This window comes from Chiloscyllium plagiosum, unplaced genomic scaffold (assembly GCF_037043375.1).
Source record: "Chiloscyllium plagiosum isolate Xiang-an unplaced genomic scaffold, Cpla_swu_hap1 HiC_scaffold_35, whole genome shotgun sequence".
Classification (NCBI taxonomy): domain Eukaryota; kingdom Metazoa; phylum Chordata; class Chondrichthyes; order Orectolobiformes; family Hemiscylliidae; genus Chiloscyllium; species Chiloscyllium plagiosum.
The window spans coordinates 29,804,881-29,827,281 of NW_028270173.1; the positions used below are offsets into that span (position 1 = coordinate 29,804,881).

The 22,401-nt window shown below is 45.8% G+C and overlaps 1 protein-coding gene across 2 annotated transcripts in view; it reads left to right on the forward strand.

Annotated features, from left to right (window-relative positions):
• Positions 1 to 1,365: 1,365 nt before the first annotated feature.
• LOC122541341 (interferon-induced very large GTPase 1-like) overlaps positions 1,366 to 22,401 on the forward strand; it is a 29,716-nt gene continuing 8,680 nt past the window's right edge. Inside the window, exons 1-9 of one of the 2 annotated variants that reach the window (XM_087979444.1) lie at positions 1,366 to 1,384; positions 3,359 to 3,465; positions 6,864 to 6,971; positions 8,104 to 8,211; positions 11,297 to 11,404; positions 12,496 to 12,642; positions 15,690 to 15,797; positions 16,928 to 17,035; positions 20,133 to 20,240. In XM_087979444.1, the coding sequence (XP_087835570.1) occupies positions 1,380 to 1,384; positions 3,359 to 3,465; positions 6,864 to 6,971; positions 8,104 to 8,211; positions 11,297 to 11,404; positions 12,496 to 12,642; positions 15,690 to 15,797; positions 16,928 to 17,035; positions 20,133 to 20,240 (907 nt within the window). In that variant the 5' untranslated portion in view covers positions 1,366 to 1,379. The remainder of the gene's footprint in view (positions 1,385 to 3,358; positions 3,466 to 6,863; positions 6,972 to 8,103; positions 8,212 to 11,296; positions 11,405 to 12,495; positions 12,643 to 15,689; positions 15,798 to 16,927; positions 17,036 to 20,132; positions 20,241 to 22,401) is intronic. The other variant, XM_087979445.1, reaches the window with a different exon arrangement.

The window sequence follows — 22,401 nt, forward strand, 5'->3', positions numbered from 1 at the left end:
ATTGGCCATGGGAAATGCAGGGATAGGGCAGTGTGGCGTGGGTAGGATGCTCTTCAGAAGGATGGTGTGAGCTCGATGGGCTGAGTGGCCTGCGTCCACACTGTAGGAAGTCTATCACAGGATACAACAGTGAAGGAGCACAATAGAAAAGTTCCAGATAAAGTTGGCAAGGTGTGGTTGTCAGAGGGTGCCAGTCAGATTCTGGGGAATGCAGATAAGCAAGTGGGAGACAGAGGCAAGAACGAGAGAGGTTCAAGGAAGGTGGGGAGCACAGTGGGGTCAGGAGGTGTGTGCGGTGGAGGATTAGGTGAATTGGATAAAGGGGGTGTCAAAAGGTCAGCATGGGTGTGGGCACATGAAATCACGAATAGGGGGGAGGGCCACAGTATAATAGGAGATCGAAGCCTAACAGAGGAAAGAAAGACCACTTCCGGTGATGGGAAGAAGAAGGGGTCAGGATTGAGGGTGAAGGAGTGCTCAGTCGGCTCAGTTATAGAGCTTTCCACTCCCCCCATCCCTAACCAAACCTCCAGTAGGAATGGGAGGGTGTGTACGAGTTCTTGCTAAGTTCAAACATGTGTGTGAGAGACGCAAACAGAAACCAAAGGCTATAAGTTTGCACAAGCACCTGAGTTAAAGGACCTTGCACTGGAGTGAGGGGAGAGTGAGGACTGCTGGTGCTGGAGAGTCAGAGTCAAAAAGGTGTGTTGCTGGAAAAGCACAGCAGGTCAGGCAGCATCCGAGGAGCAGGAGAGTCGGCGTTTCGGGTGTAATCTCTTCATCAAGCATGAAGAAGGGCTTGCACCCGAAACGTCGATTCCCCTGCTCCTCGGATGCTGCCTGACCTGCTGTGCTTTTCCAGCACCACAACTTTTTGCCTTTGCCCTGGAGCGAACCAATTCCAAAGTAAAGGTTATGGAGCTCTCCAGCCCCAGTGCTTCCTGACGATTAGGACATTGTGACCTCATTCCGAGGCTGGAAAGTTGTCCGAATCCTCAGCGAGAGTGAGGGGCAGTGGGGCAGGGGGAGGCGTCTGCTGGGTCAAGCTTCTGTTATCACGTACCCAGCCGACAGAACCCCCGCCAACCCCTAAATCCCAACGGGGTGGGCTGAGGGGGTGTCCCAGCCACCACTTTGAGAAGCTCCGCAACAGCCCACTTCCAAGACTCACGCAGACCAGGTAACAGACCCAACACTGGGCTGGAGGACAGCACGCACTCTGTTAAACTGGCAGCGGGGGGATTAGTTTCTGTGAAACTGTGCAAAGACCCTTTGTGGGTATCTGAGTCTGTGGGTCACGAGGATGAAGGTGCTCTCGCTTCCAACTTGCGTCGTCGAGGACAACGAGGGAGCACTGTAATGCTCCTTGCACGCGGCTGATGAGGTGACTAAGTCGGATGGGCCCCCAGGGCAGGATGTGTTCCTTTTGGTAGACCCAAGAGACTGGGACAAGTTCTCCAAGGGAAACCGAACATCTCTTCCCTGCTAGTTGTTCACGGGTCCTTGCTACAATGTTAGCTCAAAATAGAATTAGACTTCCTCGCCATTGGCTGCTTTTAAAGCTCATCCCCCACAAGCTGAATGGATACCAGCAAGTGCATTTGCAATAATTTCCTCTTCAGAATCTGTTGTACGCCATGGCACCCCCTTAGAAACTAAACTGCTCCAGCCATCGGATTTGACCCCATCACTGGGTGCCCTCTGTTGCTTTAAGAAGTACATTTCGTCCTGGTTTCTTTTACAGTGAGACTGGGGACGGGTGACGAGCAGTCTTTACGAAACTGAGGGACTAGGGACCCTGAATGTTATGCCAAAGACCTAGAATGGGTGAAACAGAACTAAAGCATTAGTTGGTGTGCTGTGACTCAGCAGCAGGAGATATCTTCTGATGGTGGGGCTGTCTCGCAAAGTAGTGTTGTCAGTTCATCGCACGGGCAGAATGACAAATCCAACCTCCGATCAAAGACACCTTTTGTGATTGTGCAGTCGTCCCACGCAAGGTTACAATGGAATTCCAGCAAATGTGTTGCCCTCGTTGAGATGAAAGGCCAGCGAGCTGATGTCGTCCGAGTTGCCGTGTGCTGTAGCTCTTTTACATTGTAATGGTGAGCCCTGGCAGGTGTGAATGAGCCAGTACCGCAATGGTGCAAGTGCTGTGGTATTGGCAGCTCCAGCTACCATAGACAGGGCGGCACGGTGTCTCAGTGGTTAGCACTGCAGCCTCACAGTGCCAGGGACCCGGGTTCAATTCCCACCTCGGGCAACTGTCTGTGTGGAGTTTGCACGTTCTCCGCGTGTCTGCGTGGGTTTCCTCCGGGTGCTCCGGTTTCCTCCCACAGTCCAAAGATGCGCAGGTTAGGTTAACTGGCCCATGTTAAACTACCCATAGTGTTAGGTGTAGGGGAATGAGTCTGGGTGGGTTGCTCTTTGGACGGTCGGTGTGGACTTGTCGAGCCGAAGGGCCTGTTTCCACACTGTTGGGAATCTAATCTAAAAAATCCGGCGCACGTGAACCATCTCAGGGGAGTCTGGCTCCCAAACTTGCACCTAACAGCTCCTCTACAACAACCAACATACAATGCTAACTCACACTCTCAGAGACTGAGTAAACTGTAGAATAGAATAGCAACTTATGGTCACGAGTACCTTTACCAAAAATATACAGTGAAAAGCGTCCATCCCACAGGCGCCCGTGTCAACGACAGAAATCAGACATGAGAAGAAAAAGGTGAAAATTAAGGCAGATCATCCCAGATCAATTTCAGTTCGGGAAAAGTCGATTAGGTTGGGAAAACCTAGAAGCCGCTGCCGATAAAGACCTCCGTGTCACAGGACAAGGTGACCAAACCTGGAGACGGCCACACACCTAGCCTTGGCCCAGGCTACCTTTGTCATTGGGTTACCATTCAGTGTAAACAGTACATCCCTTTTCTCTCGGGTGTCGGCCAACGTCCCGGGGAAACGTCGCGGAAGTGTGGGGTCACTACCCTCTTGGTCTCCACGGGCAGTTGACAGTGAACAGCAGAAGTCGGTTTGCAGAGGATGGGTTGGTGTCCAGCTCCCTTTGAAATACAGTGGGGAGCTGCAGACTCTGGCTAACCTCAGAACTTTGTGCCCGTTGGATCTGAGAACATTACTTGGCGAGACAACCCCATCCACCCTCCAATCAGAAAATATCTACTGCTGTTGAGCCCAAAGCCCCATTTAGTATCAAGGACCCAAAGTTCCACTCCAATATTCTAAGCTGTCCTTATAGTCCCACAAAAGCAAAGTCCTTGAGGATTGAATTTGAGAATTGATCCTTATCAATAATTGTCAAGCAACTAAAATGCTTAATTACCTTTAAATATTAATACAGAAATCCTGCCAAAGTAAAAGCAACAATGAATGAAGACCCTGAAGGTGAATCAATCAAAAGCCGGGGGACGGCGGGTGAAAATGCCGACGGTGCGAAAACAGAGGATGGTAAGAATAAGTTAAGACAGAATGACAATAACAGATGGCATCAAAACAGGCCATTCTATCCTCCTCATTCCTGATGAAGGGCTTTTGCCCAAAATGTCAATTTTCCCTGCTCCTGGGATGCTGCCTGACCTGCTGTGCTTTTCCAGCACCACTCTAATCTAGACTCTGATCTTCAGCATCTGCGGCACCCATTCTGCCATTCTATCTACCTGTCATCTTACATCATTTGACCCAGGGGTATCACGTCTATTTGATGCGTCCATGCCAATTAGCTTTGAATACTGGTTGTTGTCACAAGTTCCACCTTCCCACCATGCTCTGGTTAAGTGATATCTTCAGAATTCTTTTCTTTTGTGCCTACGCACAGGTGGAAAATCGCCTCTATGCTTCCCTTATCTTATGTCTTAATCACTTTAAGGGCTGCTCTTAGATCACCCTTCTCTGCCATTATTAAAATCATGGAGATGTACACAGAGTCATAGAGATTTCCTGAATTAATCTCGTCCCATTTGCCAGCACTTGGCCCAAATCCCTCCAAACCCTTCCTATTTAAATACCCTTCCAGACGCCTTTTAAATTCTGTCATTGTACCAGCCTCCACCATTTCCTCATACACGCACCACCCTCTGCGTGAAAAAGTTGCCCCTCAAGTCCCTTCTAAACTTTCCCCTCTCACCCTATACCTATGCCTTCCCGTTTTGTACTCCCTTACCCTTAGAAAAGACCTTGCTTGTTCATCCTATCCACGTCCTCAAGATGCTGAGAGCAGAACCCTAAGCCATTCCATTTTCCATGATTGTTAACGTCTTCAGTTTGAGATTCATCCATTCAAAACTTTCTATTGTCTTCTCCTGTACATATTCAGTGTATTAGAATATTACACTGTGGCCTGACCAATGTTATATGTAAGCTTAAAACAGCCCCAGTGCTTATCGATTCTGTTCCTTGAGAAATTAACTGTGCTTACATTTTTAAGGTCTTGCAATCTGTGTTAAGGGAGTTGGGCATTCAACATGATCATGGCTGCTCACTGAGCTCAGTACTCTAATCCTACCCATACCCTCTACATCGCTTGACCCCTTTAGCAACAAAGGTTGTATAGAATCAGAGAATCATCAATCTCGCCAGTGTGGAAGCAGGCCATTCGGCCCATCACATCCACACTGCCCCTCCAAAGAGCATCCCACCCAGCCCACAGCCTCACCTTCCTCCCCTATTCCCCTAATCCTGCATTCCCCATTGCTAACCCAATTAGCTTGTATATCCCGGCATACAATGGGCCTACCTACCTCCTGCTGGCAACCACACAATACTTAGGCCTCAACCACTTTCTGTGCCAGTGGTTCACCACTCACTGGGAGAAGAAGTTTCTCTGCATCTCAGTGCTAAAAGGTTAACCCCTTTTCCTTAGACTATGACTCCTGGTTCTGGACTCCTCCCACCATCAGGAATGACACCTGCATCTAACCTATTAGTTGGAGGTTTTGAGCTCTTGGGAGAGGCTGAACAGGCTGGGGCTGTTTTCCCTGGAGTGTCGGAGGCTGAGGGGTGACCTTATAGAGGTTTATAAAATCATGAGGGACATGGATAGGATAAATAGACAAAGTATTTTCCCAAGGATGGGGGAGTCCAGAACTAGAGGGCATAGGTTTAAGGTGAGAGGGGAAAGATATAAAAGAGACCGAAGGGGCAACTTTTTCACACAGAGGGTGGTGCATGTATGGAATGAGCTGCCAGAGGATGTGGTGGAGGCTGGTACAATTGCAACATTTAAGAGGCATCTGGATGGGTATATGAATAGGAAGGGTTTGGAGGGATATGGGCCAGGTGCTGGCAGGTGGGACTAGATTGGGTTGGGATATCTGGTCGGCATGGACGGGTTGGACCAAAGGGTCTATTTCCGTGCTATACACCTCTATGACTCTACAACTTAATCTCTATACGTTTTACATCCCTTTGTGTCCTTACTCAGTTTAGACTCTTAATTTCCATTGAATGTTGTCCCAATTGCTCAATTTAAGATGCACCAACTGACACTTTTCTATACTGGCATCTGCCATTTATAATCATGTTCTATAATCTGTCAATGTTTTCTTACGTTTCGTCAATTTTCTTCAGTATTAATCACCGCAACCCCAAAATTAGTGTCATACACAAGCTTTGAAATTTGACTTCAGTTTCCTGAGTCAAAATTGTATCTCTACAGATGATTGACTTTTGAAATATGTCAGAAAGAGCAGAGTTACCTTATGAGTCAGACAGCACAGAACCAGACCCGTTGGTCCAACCAGTCCACACCGAAAATAATCCCAAAATAAACTAGTCCCACCTGCCTGCGCTTGGCTCATATCCCTCCAAACCTTTCCTGTTCATGTAAAGTCATGGAATCATAAAGACGTACAGCACGAAAACAGACCCTTCGGTCCAACTCGTCCATGATGAGGGAATAGAGGGCTAGACCAGATTTCCCAACCCAATTTGCAGTTGGCCCAGACTTATCTGGGGCAGCACGGTGGCACAGTGGTTAGCACTGCTGCCTCACTGTGCCAGAGACCCGGGTTCAATTCCCGACTCAGGCGACTGACTGTGTGGAATTTTCACGTTCTCCCAGTGTCTGCGTGGGTTTCCTCCGAGTGCTCCGGTTTCCTCCCACAGTCCAAAGATGTGCAGGTTAGGTGAATTGGCCGTGCTAAATTGCCGGTAGTGTTAGGTGAAGGGGTAAATGTAGGGGAGTGGGTCTGGGTGGGTTGCTCTTCGGAGGGTCGGTGTGGACTTGTTGGGCCGAAGGGCCTGTGTCCACACTGTAAGTTATCTAATCTAATCTAAATGTCTTTTAAATGTACCCACATCCACCACCCCCTCAGGGAGTTCATTTCCCATGCGAACCACCCTCTGCGCAGAACAATTGCCCCTCATGTCTCTTCCAAACCCCTCTCCTCTCACAAATATTCCCCCTCATTTTGAAACCCCCATCCTAGGGGAAGGGCAACTACCATTAACCATATCTGCACCCCTCATTATTTTGTGAACTTCTATAGGGTCAATTCTCAATGTCCATGCTCCAGTCAAAAGAAATCCCAGCCGCTCCTTATAAGTCAAGTTCAGTCTCGGTACATCCTGGTAAATCTTTTCTGCACCTTCTCCAAGTTAATAATATTTCTCCTCTACCAGGGCAAACAGAACTGTATGTATACTCCAAAAGTGGGCTCACAATGTCCTGTAGAGCCAGAACATGACAACTGATGTACCGTGATTCTGAATAAGCAAATTATAGATGCTATTGCGCATCACTCCCGGTTAACTTCCATGTTAACTGCCTTTTTTTTACTGCAGGTATTAGGAAGAGTACACAATCACAGGATATGACACGCTAATAATGCAATGCATCTTTCCTGCAGCAATGTCACCGAACAAAATCACAGCCTCAGTGACCTCTGACAACACAGAGATGGAGGGAAACAAAGAAAACGTCGAGGAACATGGAGATAACCAGCCAGAAATGGAAGGTAGAAATAAAATCATAAAATCATAAGAAATAGGAGCAGGAGTGGAGAAGATCATTTAACCCATTAGGGCTGGTCCACCTCTTAACAGGATTGTACCTGATCTGATTTTGGTCTTAACTGTACATTCCTACCTGTCCTCTCTAATCCTCTATTCCCTTATCAATCAAAAATCTAATGTTCTGTTCTAACGTGGCCTCGAATATATTCAATGACCCTTCCTTCACTGCTCTCTGTGGAAGAGAATTAGAGACTAATGACCCTCTGGGAGAAGGAATACATCCTCATCTTCACTTAAATGCTGGGGAGGAGGGGGAGGCGAAGAGAGTCACTATTTTAAAACGGTGGTCCCTTCTTCTAGTTTGTGCTCCCCCATGAGGGAAAACCATTTACTCTGCAAAGCCCACTCAGGACCTCCAGCCTTAAGGGTCTGGTCTATCTGGGTCCACTTCCACCAGCCTTGCCTCCCCTAGCCTCTGACCTCGCTATCAATAAATTCCCAGGTTGAACAGCTTCTCATCCATTCTGCCTGATCTGCTTACAGGGGCAGACTTTTCTCTGATGGAATTTTATGAGCATTTTGGAGTCTTTCAGGGAGAATTTACCCACCTCCTCCATGTATTTTGAGCACTGGTTAAAAACATGCCCAGATCTCAGAGTTCTGCAGTCTCTCTCCATTGAAATGACATTCTGCTGTCGTTTCGTCCCTGCCAAAGGGGATGATTCTAAATTTTCTCACATCATCATCCTCCATAATCAAAATATTTGCCATTCACTTAACCTGTCCATCTCCCTCCTGAGATTCTTGACCTCCTCCTCGCAACCCCCTGCCCATCGATGCATCAGCTTGAAATTTCTCTACAATACAGATGACCTCTTTGTTCATATATTTGATCACCCGATTGTTACATTTATATTTATGAGGTAAAGCAAACGCCTCACAGCTAATGCACTACTCTCGAATTCTACTCACTGATGCAGCGTGGTTCTAGCTCTGCAATTTGCAGATGTTATTGCACATCACTCCCACAGGTCAACTTTCTTCTCTTGCTATGGATAATAAGAAGAGTTTGCAAACTCAAACCTTCATTTCCAGGATGTAACATGCTAGTAATGCCATACATGCTTCCTGCAGCAACGTCACCGAGCAAACGAACAGCCTCAGTGACCCCTGACAACACAGAGACGGAGGGAAACAATGAAAACGTCGAGGAACATGGAGATAACCAGCCAGAAATGGAAGGTAGAGATAAAATTATAAAATCATAAGAAATAGGAGCAGGAGCAGAGAGGACCATTCAGCCCATTAGGGCAGGACCACCTTTTAATAGGATTGTACCTGATCTGATTTTGGTCTTAACTGTACATTTCTACAACTACCAATTCCCTCACCAGTCTAACTCAGCCTCGAATGACACTGCCTCAACTTTGGATGAGAATTCCAAAGTCTAAATACACTCAGAGAAGGAATTCATTTTCATCCTCACTTAAATGTTGTGGGGGGGGGGGGGGGGGCAGAGGTCACTATTTTAAACCAATGGCCCCTTGTCCTAATTCTTTCTCGCCATGAGGGAAAACATCCCACCATCTAACCATGCAAAACCCACCCAAGTCTTTATATGTTTCAATAGGATCACTTATCATTCTAATCTCCTGCTCAACCGTTCCTCATAGGACAACCACTTCATTTGAGGAATTAACTTTAGTAAGGCGGCACGGTGGCACAGTGGTTAGCACTGCTGCCTCACAGCGCCTGAGACCCGGGTTCATTTCTCGCCTCAGACTGTGTGGAGTTTGCACGTTCTCCCCGTGTCTGCGTGGGTTTCCTCCGGGTGCTCCGGTTTCCTCCCACCATCCAAAGATGTGCAGGTCAGGTGAATTGGCCATGCTAAATTGCCCGTACTGTTAGGTAAGGGGTAAATGTAGGGGTATGGGTGGGTTGCGCTTCGGCGGGTCGGTGTGGACTTGTTGGGCCAAAGGGCCTGTTTCCACACTGTAATGTAACGTAATGTAATCTAATCTAATCCTCTGAAAACGATTTCAATGTAAGTACACGCTCCTTAGGTTAGCAAAGTCACAGCTGCCTGGATACGGTTTCACCAAAGTCCTGTACAAGATTTCACTAATTTTATTTACCCTAATGTGGAGATGTCGGAATTGGACTGGGGCGGACAAAGGTCAAAAATCAAACAACACCAGGTTGTAGTCCAACAGGTTTATTTGAAACTGCAAGATTTGAAATTGCAGGCCTGATGAAGGAGCAGCGCTGGGAATGCGTGCAATTTCAAATAAAACCTGTTGGACAAAAACCTGACGTCACTCCACTTTTTGACCTTACTCTAAGTTGGAACAAGATTTCACTACCTCAATACTACTTGCAATGAAAGCCAACATTTTAGATCCTTTCCTCACTGCTTGGCTGTATCTGCTTGCTAAGGCATTGTGATTCATGTCCAAGCAGAGGCTTAAATACTTTTCACAGGTTTCACTTGAGACTTTCTTGAGAGCTGCTTTTTCTGATTTGTGGGGGCCTTTCTTTTTGTTTTCAGGTGAGGTTTTTTTTATCATTCCCAATCTTTATTGGGCAATGCAACAATGAGGTAACATTATCGTCAATATTGGCGTTAACGTGCAGGGTATTTGGACTGACGCAGAATCAGAGTTAGAAGAATTCAGCCACATCGGTAATAATCATCAGCATTCTATTAGCCTAAGCCACAACACAGGGTAAAAACAATGACTGCAGATGCTGGAAACCAGATTCTCGATTAGTGGTGCTGGAAGAGCACAGCAATTCAGGCAGCATCCGAGGACAGGCAAAATCCGAGGACAGGCAAAATCGACGTTTCGGGTTTCCTGATGAAGGGCTTTTGCCTGAAACGTCGATTTTGCCTTTCCACGGATTTTGCCTGTCCTCGGATGCTGCCTGAATTGCTGTGCTCTCCCAGCACCACTAATCCAGAATAAGCCACAACACACACAAGGAAAGCATCAATTTTGCATACACTATAGTATTCAAATAGGCAATAGTATTTCATAGGTACAAGAAGGACGTCGTTGCCAACAATGTGGTACTAATTAGGAAACTGATACGTACTTCAGTGCACAAAAAGCCATCACCATAAACACATTTTCCACAGACGAGAGAGGTCACACATAAACAGTTATATGTTTTTTTTTGTCCCAATCACACCACATTCAAGTAAACTATGGTTTGTGAGACACTTTGACATGTCATAAAACAGAATTCAATCTTTATGAAATCAAACCTTTCAATGTTATATTAATCAATTCACACAATGGACTCAATGCAATCACCTCTCAGGAGACAACAGGCTGAAATTGTTGAAATTGCTCTCTCGCTCTTGGGGCAGACCCGCCCTCCCCTCCAGCTCGTCAATCCACTTTGCTGAGGTTCGCAAACCTTTCCCCTCATTGCAGCCTCTCCTCACACATTTTAGTTCCTCTCTCCACTTGGTATCCCCAATGCTTGGAAGCCTCACTACCCAACTGGATCCCCAGCCTGGGACACCCGAGATGACAGGCCCAAGTCTTCCCAGCCTTACTTCTCATCCTGAACCCAGTCTACTGCCCCCTCCAGCCCTACAGGTCTGATTTTCTTCAATTGCTGCCTCCCCCCAGCCTCCAAACCCCCGGAGGAACAGCTCCTCATCAGTTCTGGCCCATCTGTTTCCTGGCTAACTTTTCTCTGGTTGTTCATGTGCCACGATAAAATTTTATGGGTATTTTGAGACCATCCAGAGAGAATTTTACCCTACTGCACCATGTAATTTGAGCATTCGTAAGAGCACACCGAGGTCCATCGGTAGCACAGAGTGCTGCAGTCTTCCTCCTCTGGAATAACAAATATCCTGCTGCTGTGTTCTTCCTACCATAGTGGACGACCTGATGCTCTCTCCAACTGCAAAATGTTTGCTGCTCACTTTACCTGTCCATCTCCCTCCTGAGACCTTTTGCACCCTCTTGCACCCTTGTTATCCCGCCCATTATTGTGTCAGCTTGCAATTTTTCTACAATACAGTTGGTCCCTTCCTCAAAGGCAGTGTTCACCTGATCATTCGATAACTTTTAAGTAATTCCCATTTATTTTTATCAAGGAAAGGAAGTGGCTCACAGCTAATGCATTACTCTTGAATTATACTCACTGATGCAATGCAGTTCTAACTAGGCAATTTACAGATGTTATTGCACATCACTCCTACTTGTCAACTTTCCTCGCTTGCTATGGATATTAGGAGGAACGCACAATCCCAAATCTTAAATTCCAGGATGTGACACGCTAATGGTGCCATATATTTTCCCTGCAGTGATGTCACCGAATAAAATCACAGCCTCAGTGACCTCTGACAACACAGAGACGGAGGGAAACAATGAAAACGTCGAGGAACATGGAGATAATCAGCCAGAAATGGAAGGTAGAAATAAAATTATAAAATCATTAGAAATAAGATCAGGAGCAGAGAAAACCATCAGCCCATTAGGGCTGGTCCACCTCTTAACAGGATTGTACCTGATCTGATTTTGGTCTTAACTGTACATTCCTACCTGTCCTCTCTAATCCTCTATTCCCTTATCAATCAAAAATCTAATGTTCTGTTCTAACGTGGCCTCGAATATATTCAATGACCCTTCCTTCACTGCTCTCTGTGGAAGAGAATTAGAGACTAATGACCCTCTGGGAGAAGGAATACATCCTCATCTTCACTTAAATGCTGGGGAGGAGGGGGAGGCGAAGAGAGTCACTATTTTAAAACGGTGGTCCCTTCTTCTAGTTTGTGCTCCCCCATGAGGGAAAACCATTTACTCTGCAAAACCCACTCAGGACCTCCAGCCTTAAGGGTCTGGTCTATCTGGGTCCACTTCCACCAGCCTTGCCTCCCCTAGCCTCTGACCTCGCTATCTATAATTCCCAGGTTAAACAGCTCCTCATCCATTCTGTCTGATCTGCTTACAGGGGCAGACTTTTCTCTGATGGAATTTTATGAGCATTTTGGAGTCTTTCAGGGAGAATTTACCCACCTCCTCCATGTATTTTGAGCACTGGTTAAAAACATGCCCAGATCTCAGAGTTCTGCAGTCTCTCTCCATTGAAATGACATTCTGCTGTCGTTTCGTCCCTGCCAAAGGGGATGATTCTAAATTTTCTCACATCATCATCCTCCATAATCAAAATATTTGCCATTCACTTAACCTGTCCATCTCCCTCCTGAGATTCTTTACCTCCTACTCGCAACCCCCTGCCCATCGATGCATCAGCTTGAAATTTCTCTACAATACAGATGACCTCTTTGTTCATATATTTGATCACCCGATTGTTACATTTATATTTATGAGGTAAAGCAAACGCCTCACAGCTAATGCACTACTCTCGAATTCTACTCACTGATGCAGCGTGGTTCTAGCTCTGCAATTTGCAGATGTTATTGCACATCACTCCCACAGGTCAACTTTCTTCTCTTGCTATGGATAATAAGAAGAGTTTGCAAACTCAAACCTTCATTTCCAGGATGTAACATGCTAGTAATGCCATACATGCTTCCTGCAGCAACGTCACCGAGCAAACGAACAGCCTCAGTGACCCCTGACAACACAGAGACGGAGGGAAACAATGAAAACGTCGAGGAACATGGAGATAACCAGCCAGAAATGGAAGGTAGAGATAAAATTATAAAATCATAAGAAATAGGAGCAGGAGCAGAGAGGACCATTCAGCCCATTAGGGCAGGACCACCTTTTAATAGGATTGTACCTGATCTGATTTTGGTCTTAACTGTACATTTCTACAACTACCAATTCCCTCACCAGTCTAACTCAGCCTCGAACGACACTGCCTCCACTTTGGATGAGAATTCCAAAGTCTAAATACACTCAGAGAAGGAATTCATTTTCATCCTCACTTAAATGTTGGGGGGGGGGGCAGGGGTCACTATTTTAAACCAATGGCCCCTTGTCCTAATTCTTTCTCGCCATGAGGGAAAACATCCCACCATCTAACCATGCAAAGTCCACCCAAGTCTTTATATGTTTCAATAGGATCACTTATCATTCTAATCTCCTGCTCAACCGTTCCTCATAGGACAACCACTTCATTTGAGGAATTAACTTTAGTAAGGCGGCACGGTGGCACAGTGGTTAGCACTGCTGCCTCACAGTGCCTGAGACCCGGGTTCATTTCTCGCCTCAGACTGTGTGGAGTTTGCACGTTCTCCCCGTGTCTGCGTGGGTTTCCTCCGGGTGCTCCGGTTTCCTCCCACCATCCAAAGATGTGCAGGTCAGGTGAATTGGCCATGCTAAATTGCCCGTACTGTTAGGTAAGGGGTAAATGTAGGGGTATGGGTGGGTTGCGCTTCGGCGGGTCGGTGTGGACTTGTTGGGCCGAAGGGCCTGTTTCCACACTGTAATGTAATCTAATCTAATCCTCTGAAAACGATTTCAATGTAAGTACACGCTCCTTAGGTTAGCAAAGTCACAGCTGCCTGGATACGGTTTCACCAAAGTCCTGTACAAGATTTCACTCATTTTATTTACCCTAATGTGGAGATGTCGGAATTGGACTGGGGCGGACAAAGGTCAAAAATCAAACAACACCAGGTTGTAGTCCAACAGGTTTATTTGAAACTGCAAGATTTGAAATTGCAGGCCTGATGAAAGAGCAGCGCTGGGAATGCGTGCAATTTCAAATAAAACCTGTTGGACAAAAACCTGATGTCACACCACTTTTTGACCTTACTCTAAGTTGGAACAAGATTTCACTACCTCAGTACTACTTGCAATGAAAGCCAACATTTTAGATCCTTTCCTCACTGCTTGGCTGTATCTGCTTGCTAAGGCATTGTGATTCATGTCCAAGCAGAGGCTTAAATACTTTTCACAGGTTTCACTTGAGACTTTCTTGAGAGCTGCTTTTTCTGATTTGTGGGGCCTTTTTTTTTGTTTTCAGGTGAGTTTTTTTTATCATTCCCAATCTTTATTGGGCAATGCAACAATGAGGTAACATTATCATCAATATTGGCGTTAACGTGCAGGGTATTTGGACTGACGCAGAATCAGAGTTAGAAGAATTCAGCAACATCGGTAATAATCATCAGCATTCTATTAGCCTAAGCCACAACACAGGGTAAAAACAATGACTGCAGATGCTGGAAACCAGATTCTGGATTAGTGGTGCTGGAAGAGCACAGCAATTCAGGCAGCATCCGAGGACAGGCAAAATCCGAGGACAGGCAAAATCGACGTTTCGGGTTTCCTGATGAAGGGCTTTTGCCCGAAACGTCGATTTTGCCTGTCCTCGGATGCTGCCTGAATTGCTGTGCTCTCCCAGCACCACTAATCCAGAATAAGCCACAACACACACAAGGAAAGCATCAATTTTGCATACACTATAGTATTCAAATAGGCAATAGTATTTCATAGGTACAAGAAGGACGTCGTTGCCAACAATGTGGTACTAATTAGGAAACTGATACGTACTTCAGTGCACAAAAAGCCATCACCATAAACACATTTTCCACAGACGAGAGAGGTCACACATAAACAGTTATATGTTTTTTTTTGTCCCAATCACACCACATTCAAGTAAACTATGGTTTGTGAGACACTTTGACATGTCATAAAACAGAATTCAATCTTTATGAAATCAAACCTTTCAATGTTATATTATCCAATTCACACAATGGACTCAATGCAATCACCTCTCAGGAGACAACAGGCTAAAATTGTTGAAATTGCTCTCTCGCTCTTGGGGCAGACCCGCCCTCCCCTCCAGCTCGTCAATCCACTTTGCTGAGGTTCGCAAACCTTTCCCCTCATTGCAGCCTCTCCTCACACATTATAGTTCCTCTCTCCACTTGGTATCCCCAATGCTTGGAAGCCTCACTACCCAACTGGATCCCCAGCCTGGGACACCCGAGATGACAGGCCCAAGTCTTCCCAGCCTTACTTCTCATCCTGAACCCAGTCTACTGCCCCCTCCAGCCCTACAGGTCTAATTTTCTTCATTGCTGCCTCCCCCCAGCCTCCGAACCCCCGGAGGAACAGCCCCTCATCAGTTCTGGCCCATCTGTTTCCTGGCTAACTTTTCTCTGGTTGTTCATGTGCCACGATAAAATTTTATGAGTATTTTGAGACCATCCAGAGAGAATTTTACCCTACTGCACCATGTAATTTGAGCATTCGTAAGAGCACACCGAGGTCCATCGGTAGCACAGAGTTCTGCAGTCTTCCTCCACTGGAATAACAAATATCCTGCTGCTGTGTTCTTCCTACCATAGTGGACGACCTGATGCTTTCTCCAACTGCAAAATGTTCGCGGCTCACTTTACCTGTCCATCTCCCTCCTGAGACCTTTTGCACCCTCTTCGCACATTGTTATCCCGCCCATTATTGTGTCAGCTTGCAATTTTTCTACAATACAGTTGGTCCCTTCCTCAAAGGCAGTGTTCACCTGATCATTCGATAACTTTTAAGTAATTCCCATTTATTTTTATCAAGGAAAGGAAGTGGCTCACAGCTAATGCATTACTCTTGAATTATACTCACTGATGCAATGCAGTTCTAACTTGGCAATTTACAGATGTTATTGCACATCACTCCTACGTGTCAACTTTCCTCGCTTGTTATGGATATTAGGAGGAACGCACAATCCCAAATCTTAAATTCCAGGATGTGACACGCTAATGGTGCCATATATTTTCCCTGCAGTGATGTCACCGAATAAAATCACAGCCTCAGTGACCTCTGACAACACAGAGACGGAGGGAAACAATGAAAACGTCGAGGAACATGGAGATAATCAGCCAGAAATGGAAGGTAGAAATAAAATTATAAAATCATTAGAAATAAGATCAGGAGCAGAGAAAACCATCAGCCCATTAGGGCTGGTCCACCTCTTAACAGGATTGTACCTGATCTGATTTTGGTCTTAACTGTACATTCCTACCTGTCCTCTCTAATCCTCTATTCCTCTATTCCCTTTTCAATCAAAAATCTAATGTTCTGTGGCCTCAAATATATTCAATGACCCTTCCTTCACTGCTCTCTGTGGAAGAGAATTAGAGACTAATGACCCTCTGGGAGAAGGAATACATCCTCATCTTCACTTAAATGCTGGGGAGGAGGGGGAGGCGAAGAGAGTCACTATTTTAAAACGGTGGTCCCTTCTTCTAGTTTGTGCTCCCCCATGAGGGAAAACCATTTACTCTGCAAAGCCCACTCAGGATCTCCAGCCTTAAGGGTCTGGTCTATCTGGGTCCACTTCCAAAAGCCTTGCCTCCCCTAGCCTCTGACCTCGCTATCTATAATTCCTAGGTTGAACAGCTCCTCATCCATTCTGTCTGATCTGCTTACAGGGGCAGACTTTTCTCTAATGGAATTTTATGAGCATTTTGGAGTCTTTCAGGATGAATTTACCCACCTCCTCCATGTATTTTGAGCACTGGTTAAAAACATGCCCAGATCTCAGAGTTCTGCAGTCTCTCTCCATTGAAATGACATTCTGCTGTCGTTTCGTCCCTGCCAAAGGGGATGATTCTAAATTTTCTCACATCATCATCCTCCATAATCAAAATATTTGCCATTCACTTAACCTGTCCATCTCCCTCCTGAGATTCTTTACCTCCTCCTCGCAACCCCCTGCCCATCGATGCATCAGCTTGAAATTTCTCTACAATACAGATGACCTCTTTGTTCATATATTTGATCACCCGATTGTTACATTTATATTTATGAGGTAAAGCAAACGCCTCACAGCTAATGCACTACTCTCGAATTCTACTCACTGATGCAGCGTGGTTCTAGCTCTGCAATTTGCAGATGTTATTGCACATCACTCCCACAGGTCAACTTTCTTCTCTTGCTATGGATAATAAGAAGAGTTTGCAAACTCAAACCTTCATTTCCAGGATGTAACATGCTAGTAATGCCATACATGCTTCCTGCAGCAACTTCACCGAGCAAACGAACAGCCTCAGTGACCCCTGACAACACAGAGACGGAGGGAAACAATGAAAACGTCGAGGAACATGGAGATAACCAGCCAGAAATGGAAGGTAGAGATAAAATTATAAAATCATAAGAAATAGGAGCAGGAGCAGAGAGGACCATTCAGCCCATTAGGGCAGGACCACCTTTTAATAGGATTGTACCTGATCTGATTTTGGTCTTAACTGTACATTTCTACAACTACCAATTCCCTCACCAGTCTAACTCAGCCTCGAATGACACTGCCTCAACTTTGGATGAGAATTCCAAAGTCTAAATACACTCAGAGAAGGAATTCATTTTCATCCTCACTTAAATGTTTGGGGGGGGGGGGGGGGGGGGGGGGGGCCGGGGTCACTATTTTAAACCAATGGCCCCTTGTCCTAATTCTTTTTTGCCATGAGGGAAAACATCCCACCATCTAACCATGCAAAACCCACCCAAGTCTTTATATGTTTCAATAGGATCACTTATCATTCTAATCTCCTGCTCAACCGTTCCTCATAGGACAACCACTTCATTTGAGGAATTAACTTTAGTAAGGCGGCACGGTGGCACAGTGGTTAGCACTGCTGCCTCACAGCGCCTGAGACCCGGGTTCATTTCTCGCCTCAGACTGTGTGGAGTTTGCACGTTCTCCCCGTGTCTGCGTGGGTTTCCTCCGGGTGCTCCGGTTTCCTCCCACCATCCAAAGATGTGCAGGTCAGGTGAATTGGCCATGCTAAATTGCCCGTAGTGTTAGGTAAGGGGTAAATGTAGGGGTATGGGAGGGTTGCGCTTCGGCGGGTCGGTGTGGACTTGTTGGGCCGAAGGGCCTGTTTCCACACTGTAATGTAATGTAATGTAATGTAATCTAATCTAATCCTCTGAAAACGATTTCAATGTAAGTACACACTCCTTAGGTTAGCAAAGTCACAGCTGCCTGGATACGGTTTCACCAATGTCCTGTACAAGATTTCACTCATTTTATTTACCCTAATGTGGAGATGTCAGAATTGGACTGGGGTGGACAAAGGTCAAAAATCAAACAACACCAGGTTGTAGTCCAACAGGTTTATTTGAAACTGCAAGATTTGAAATTGCAGGCCTGATGAAGGAGCAGCGCTGGGAATGCGTGCAATTTCAAATAAAACCTGTTGGACAAAAACCTGATGTCACACCACTTTTTGACCTTACTCTAAGTTGGAACAAGATTTCACTACCTCAGTACTACTTGCAATGAAAGCCAACATTTTAGATCCTTTCCTCACTGCTTGGCTGTATCTGCTTGCTAAGGCATTGTGATTCATGTCCAAGCAGAGGCTTAAATACTTTTCACAGGTTTCACTTGAGACTTTCTTGAGAGCTGCTTTTTCTGATTTTTGGGGGCTTTTCTTTTTGTTTTCAGGTGAGGTTTTTTTTATCATTCCCAATCTTTATTGGGCAATGCAACAATGAGGTAACATTATCATCAATATTGGCGTTAACGTGCAGGGTATTTGGACTGACGCAGAATCAGAGTTAGAAGAATTCAGCAACATCGGTAATAATCATCAGCATTCTATTAGCCTAAGCCACAACACAGGGTAAAAACAATGACTGCAGATGCTGGAAACCAGATTCTGGATTAGTGGTGCTGGAAGAGCACAGCAATTCAGGCAGCATCCGAGGACAGGCAAAATCCGAGGACAGGCAAAATCGACGTTTCGGGTTTCCTGATGAAGGGCTTTTGCCTGAAACGTCGATTTTGCCTTTCCACGGATTTTGCCTGTCCTCGGATGCTGCCTGAATTGCTGTGCTCTCCCAGCACCACTAATCCAGAATAAGCCACAACACACACAAGGAAAGCATCAATTTTGCATACACTATAGTATTCAAATAGGCAATAGTATTTCATAGGTACAAGAAGGACATCGTTGCCAACAATGTGGTACTAATTAGGAAACTGATACGTACTTCAGTGCACAAAAAGCCATCACCATAAACACATTTTCCACAGACGAGAGAGGTCACACATAAACAGTTATATGTTTTTTTTTGTCCCAATCACACCACATTCAAGTAAACCATGGTTTGTGAGACACTTTGACATGTCATAAAACAGAATTCAATCTTTATGAAATCAAACCTTTCAATGTTATATTAATCAATTCACACAATGGACTCAATGCAATCACCTCTCAGGAGACAACAGGCTGAAATTGTTGAAATTGCTCTCTCGCTCTTGGGGCAGACCCGCCCTCCCCTCCAGCTCGTCAATCCACTTTGCTGAGGTTCGCAAACCTTTCCCCTCATTGCAGCCTCTCCTCACACATTATAGTTCCTCTCTCCACTTGGTATCCCCAATGCTTGGAAGCCTCACTACCCAACTGGATCCCCAGCCTGGGACACCCGAGATGACAGGCCCAAGTCTTCCCAGCCTTACTTCTCATCCTGAACCCAGTCTACTGCCCCCTCCAGCCCTACAGGTCTAATTTTCTTCATTGCTGCCTCCCCCCAGCCTCCGAACCCCCGGAGGAACAGCCCCTCATCAGTTCTGGCCCATCTGTTTCCTGGCTAACTTTTCTCTGGTTGTTCATGTGCCACGATAAAATTTTATGAGTATTTTGAGACCATCCAGAGAGAATTTTACCCTACTGCACCATGTAATTTGAGCATTCGTAAGAGCACACCGAGGTCCATCGGTAGCACAGAGTTCTGCAGTCTTCCTCCACTGGAATAACAAATATCCTGCTGCTGTGTTCTTCCTACCATAGTGGACGACCTGATGCTTTCTCCAACTGCAAAATGTTTGCTGCTCACTTTACCTGTCCATCTCCCTCCTGAGACCTTTTGCACCCTCTTCGCACATTGTTATCCCGCCCATTATTGTGTCAGCTTGCAATTTTTCTACAATACAGTTGGTCCCTTCCTCAAAGGCAGTGTTCACCTGATCATTCGATAACTTTTAAGTAATTCCCATTTATTTTTATCAAGGAAAGGAAGTGGCTCACAGCTAATGCATTACTCTTGAATTATACTCACTGATGCAATGCAGTTCTAACTTGGCAATTTACAGATGTTATTGCACATCACTCCTATGTGTCAACTTTCCTCGCTTGCTATGGATATTAGGAGGAACGCACAATCCCAAATCTTAAATTCCAGGATGTGACACGCTAATGGTGCCATATATTTTCCCTGCAGTGATGTCACTGAATAAAATCACAGCCTCAGTGACCTCTGACAACACAGAGATGGAGGGAAACAATGAAAACGTCGAGGAACATGGAGATAACCAGCCAGAAATGGAAGGTAGAAATAAAATTATAAAATCATTAGAAATAAGATCAGGAGCAGAGAAAACCATCAGCCCATTAGGGCTGGTCCACCTCTTAACAGGATTGTACCTGATCTGATTTTGGTCTTAACTGTACATTCCTACCTGTCCTCTCTAATCCTCTATTCCCTCAACAATCAAACATCTGTCCAACTCAGCCTCGAATATATTCAATGACCCTTCCTCCACTGCTCTCTGTGGAGGGGAATTCCAAAGACTGACGATCCTCTGGGAGAAGGAATACATCCTCATCTTCACTTAAACAGGGGTGAGTGGGTGTCGCTATTTTAAAACGATGTTCCCTTGTCCTAGTTTGTGCTGCTCATGAGGGAAAACACCCTACAAAGCCCACTCAGGGACTGCAGCTTCAGGGGTCTGGCTCTATCTGGGCCCACGTCCATCAGCCCTGCCTCCCCCCAGCCTCTGACCTCGCGACCTCCGATACCCTGGAGCAACAGCTCCTCATTGATTCTGTCCAATCTGCTTACAGGTGCCATGATACAATTTTATGCGTATTTTGGAGTCTTTCAGAGAGAATTCATCTCCCTATCTCCATGTATTTTCGGTGTTGGAAAAAACAGCCCAAATCCATCTCTTCCAGAGATCTGCAGTCTCCCTCCACCACAAAAACATCCTACTGTTGTTTTCTCTTGTCAAAGTGGAAGATCTTATGTTTCCTCACATTATCCTCCATCTGCAAAATGTCTGCCGCTCACTTGACCTGTCCATGTCCCTTCTGAGATTTTTGATATCCTCCACAGCCTTCTGCCCTTTGATGCATCAACTTGAGATTTGTCACACACGTGACCATCGCCCTTCAGAGACTCTTTGTACCCTCCTCACAACTCGCTTCCCTGCCCGTCTTTGTTTCATGTTGAAATTGGGCGGTAATACTGTTGATCCTTTCGCCCAAGCCACCAAGGCAGACTGTAAATGTGGTGACCTCCCTAGAATCTGGGGAATGCCTTGGTCGGTGGGGCGGTGGGTACACGAGTCCATCAGTTCCACGCGAACTACTGGTGGGTGGTTGGGAGACCCTGATTGGGTAAACATGTATTTTAACAAAGAGGGGCCATGGCTGTTCATCAGTACTGTAAGCAAGGTTTGAATTAAAATAAGAGAGAGGCGACCAATTGATCAGTTCTCAGCGCATCCCGCTAAGTCAGTCACTCTGCCTTTATTCATATCTTCAGAAGGTTATAAATCTACTTTATTCTTTATTCATTCATGGATGAGGGCATCGCTAGCTGTGCCAACATCTATTGAGCATTCTTGCTTCACCTGGGGGGGGGGGGGGGGGGGGAGCTGTTAAGAGTCAATCACATTACTGTGGGTCTGGAGTCACATGTAGGCCAGACCAGGTAAGGATGGCAGTCTCCTTTCCTGAAGGGCATTAGTGAACCAGATGGGGTTTTCCCAACAATCGACAATAGATTCATGGTGATCATTAGACTCTTAATTCAGATTTTCTTCTCAGGTGAAATCAAATACCACCATCTGCCGTGGCGGGGTTTGAACCCGGGTCCCTGGAACATTATCTGGGTCCCTGGACTAACAGTCCCAGCGATAACACCACTCGGCCATTGCCTCCCCATTTTGAATATTGGGCCGTTGCATTGTGGGAGAACTACCATGTGGAGCGGGTGCCTTCCTGATTGCCGTTCACCTGAGAATTCCGGATCGTTCGGCACCGGAAAACAGGGCCTTTCCTAGAACTGACCTTATGACGCTCACCCCTTTTTGCCAAAGTGAAACCGGTCTTAACTCTGTTTCCTATTAGTTATCCAATTCTCTAAATGTTCTGATAAATCACCCCACCCAAGACCTTTTCAGCCCCGTTACCTCTTTACTGAGGCACCTAATTGAACGCCTTTGAGGACTCCCTCATATCCGCTCTGCTTGTCAATCACAAAACCATGCTGAATCTGCCTTGGGGTGTTCAAGTTTTAGCTTGAAGCTCACAGTCCGGGAGTAGTCTTTATCTGTTATCACTTACCTCTGGCACCAATATCCTAACACCAGGTTATTAGATCAGATTAGATTACTTACAGTGTGGAAACAGGCCCTTCGGCCCAACAAGTCCACACCGACCCGCCGAAGCGCAACTCACCCATACCCCTACGTGTACCCCTTTTT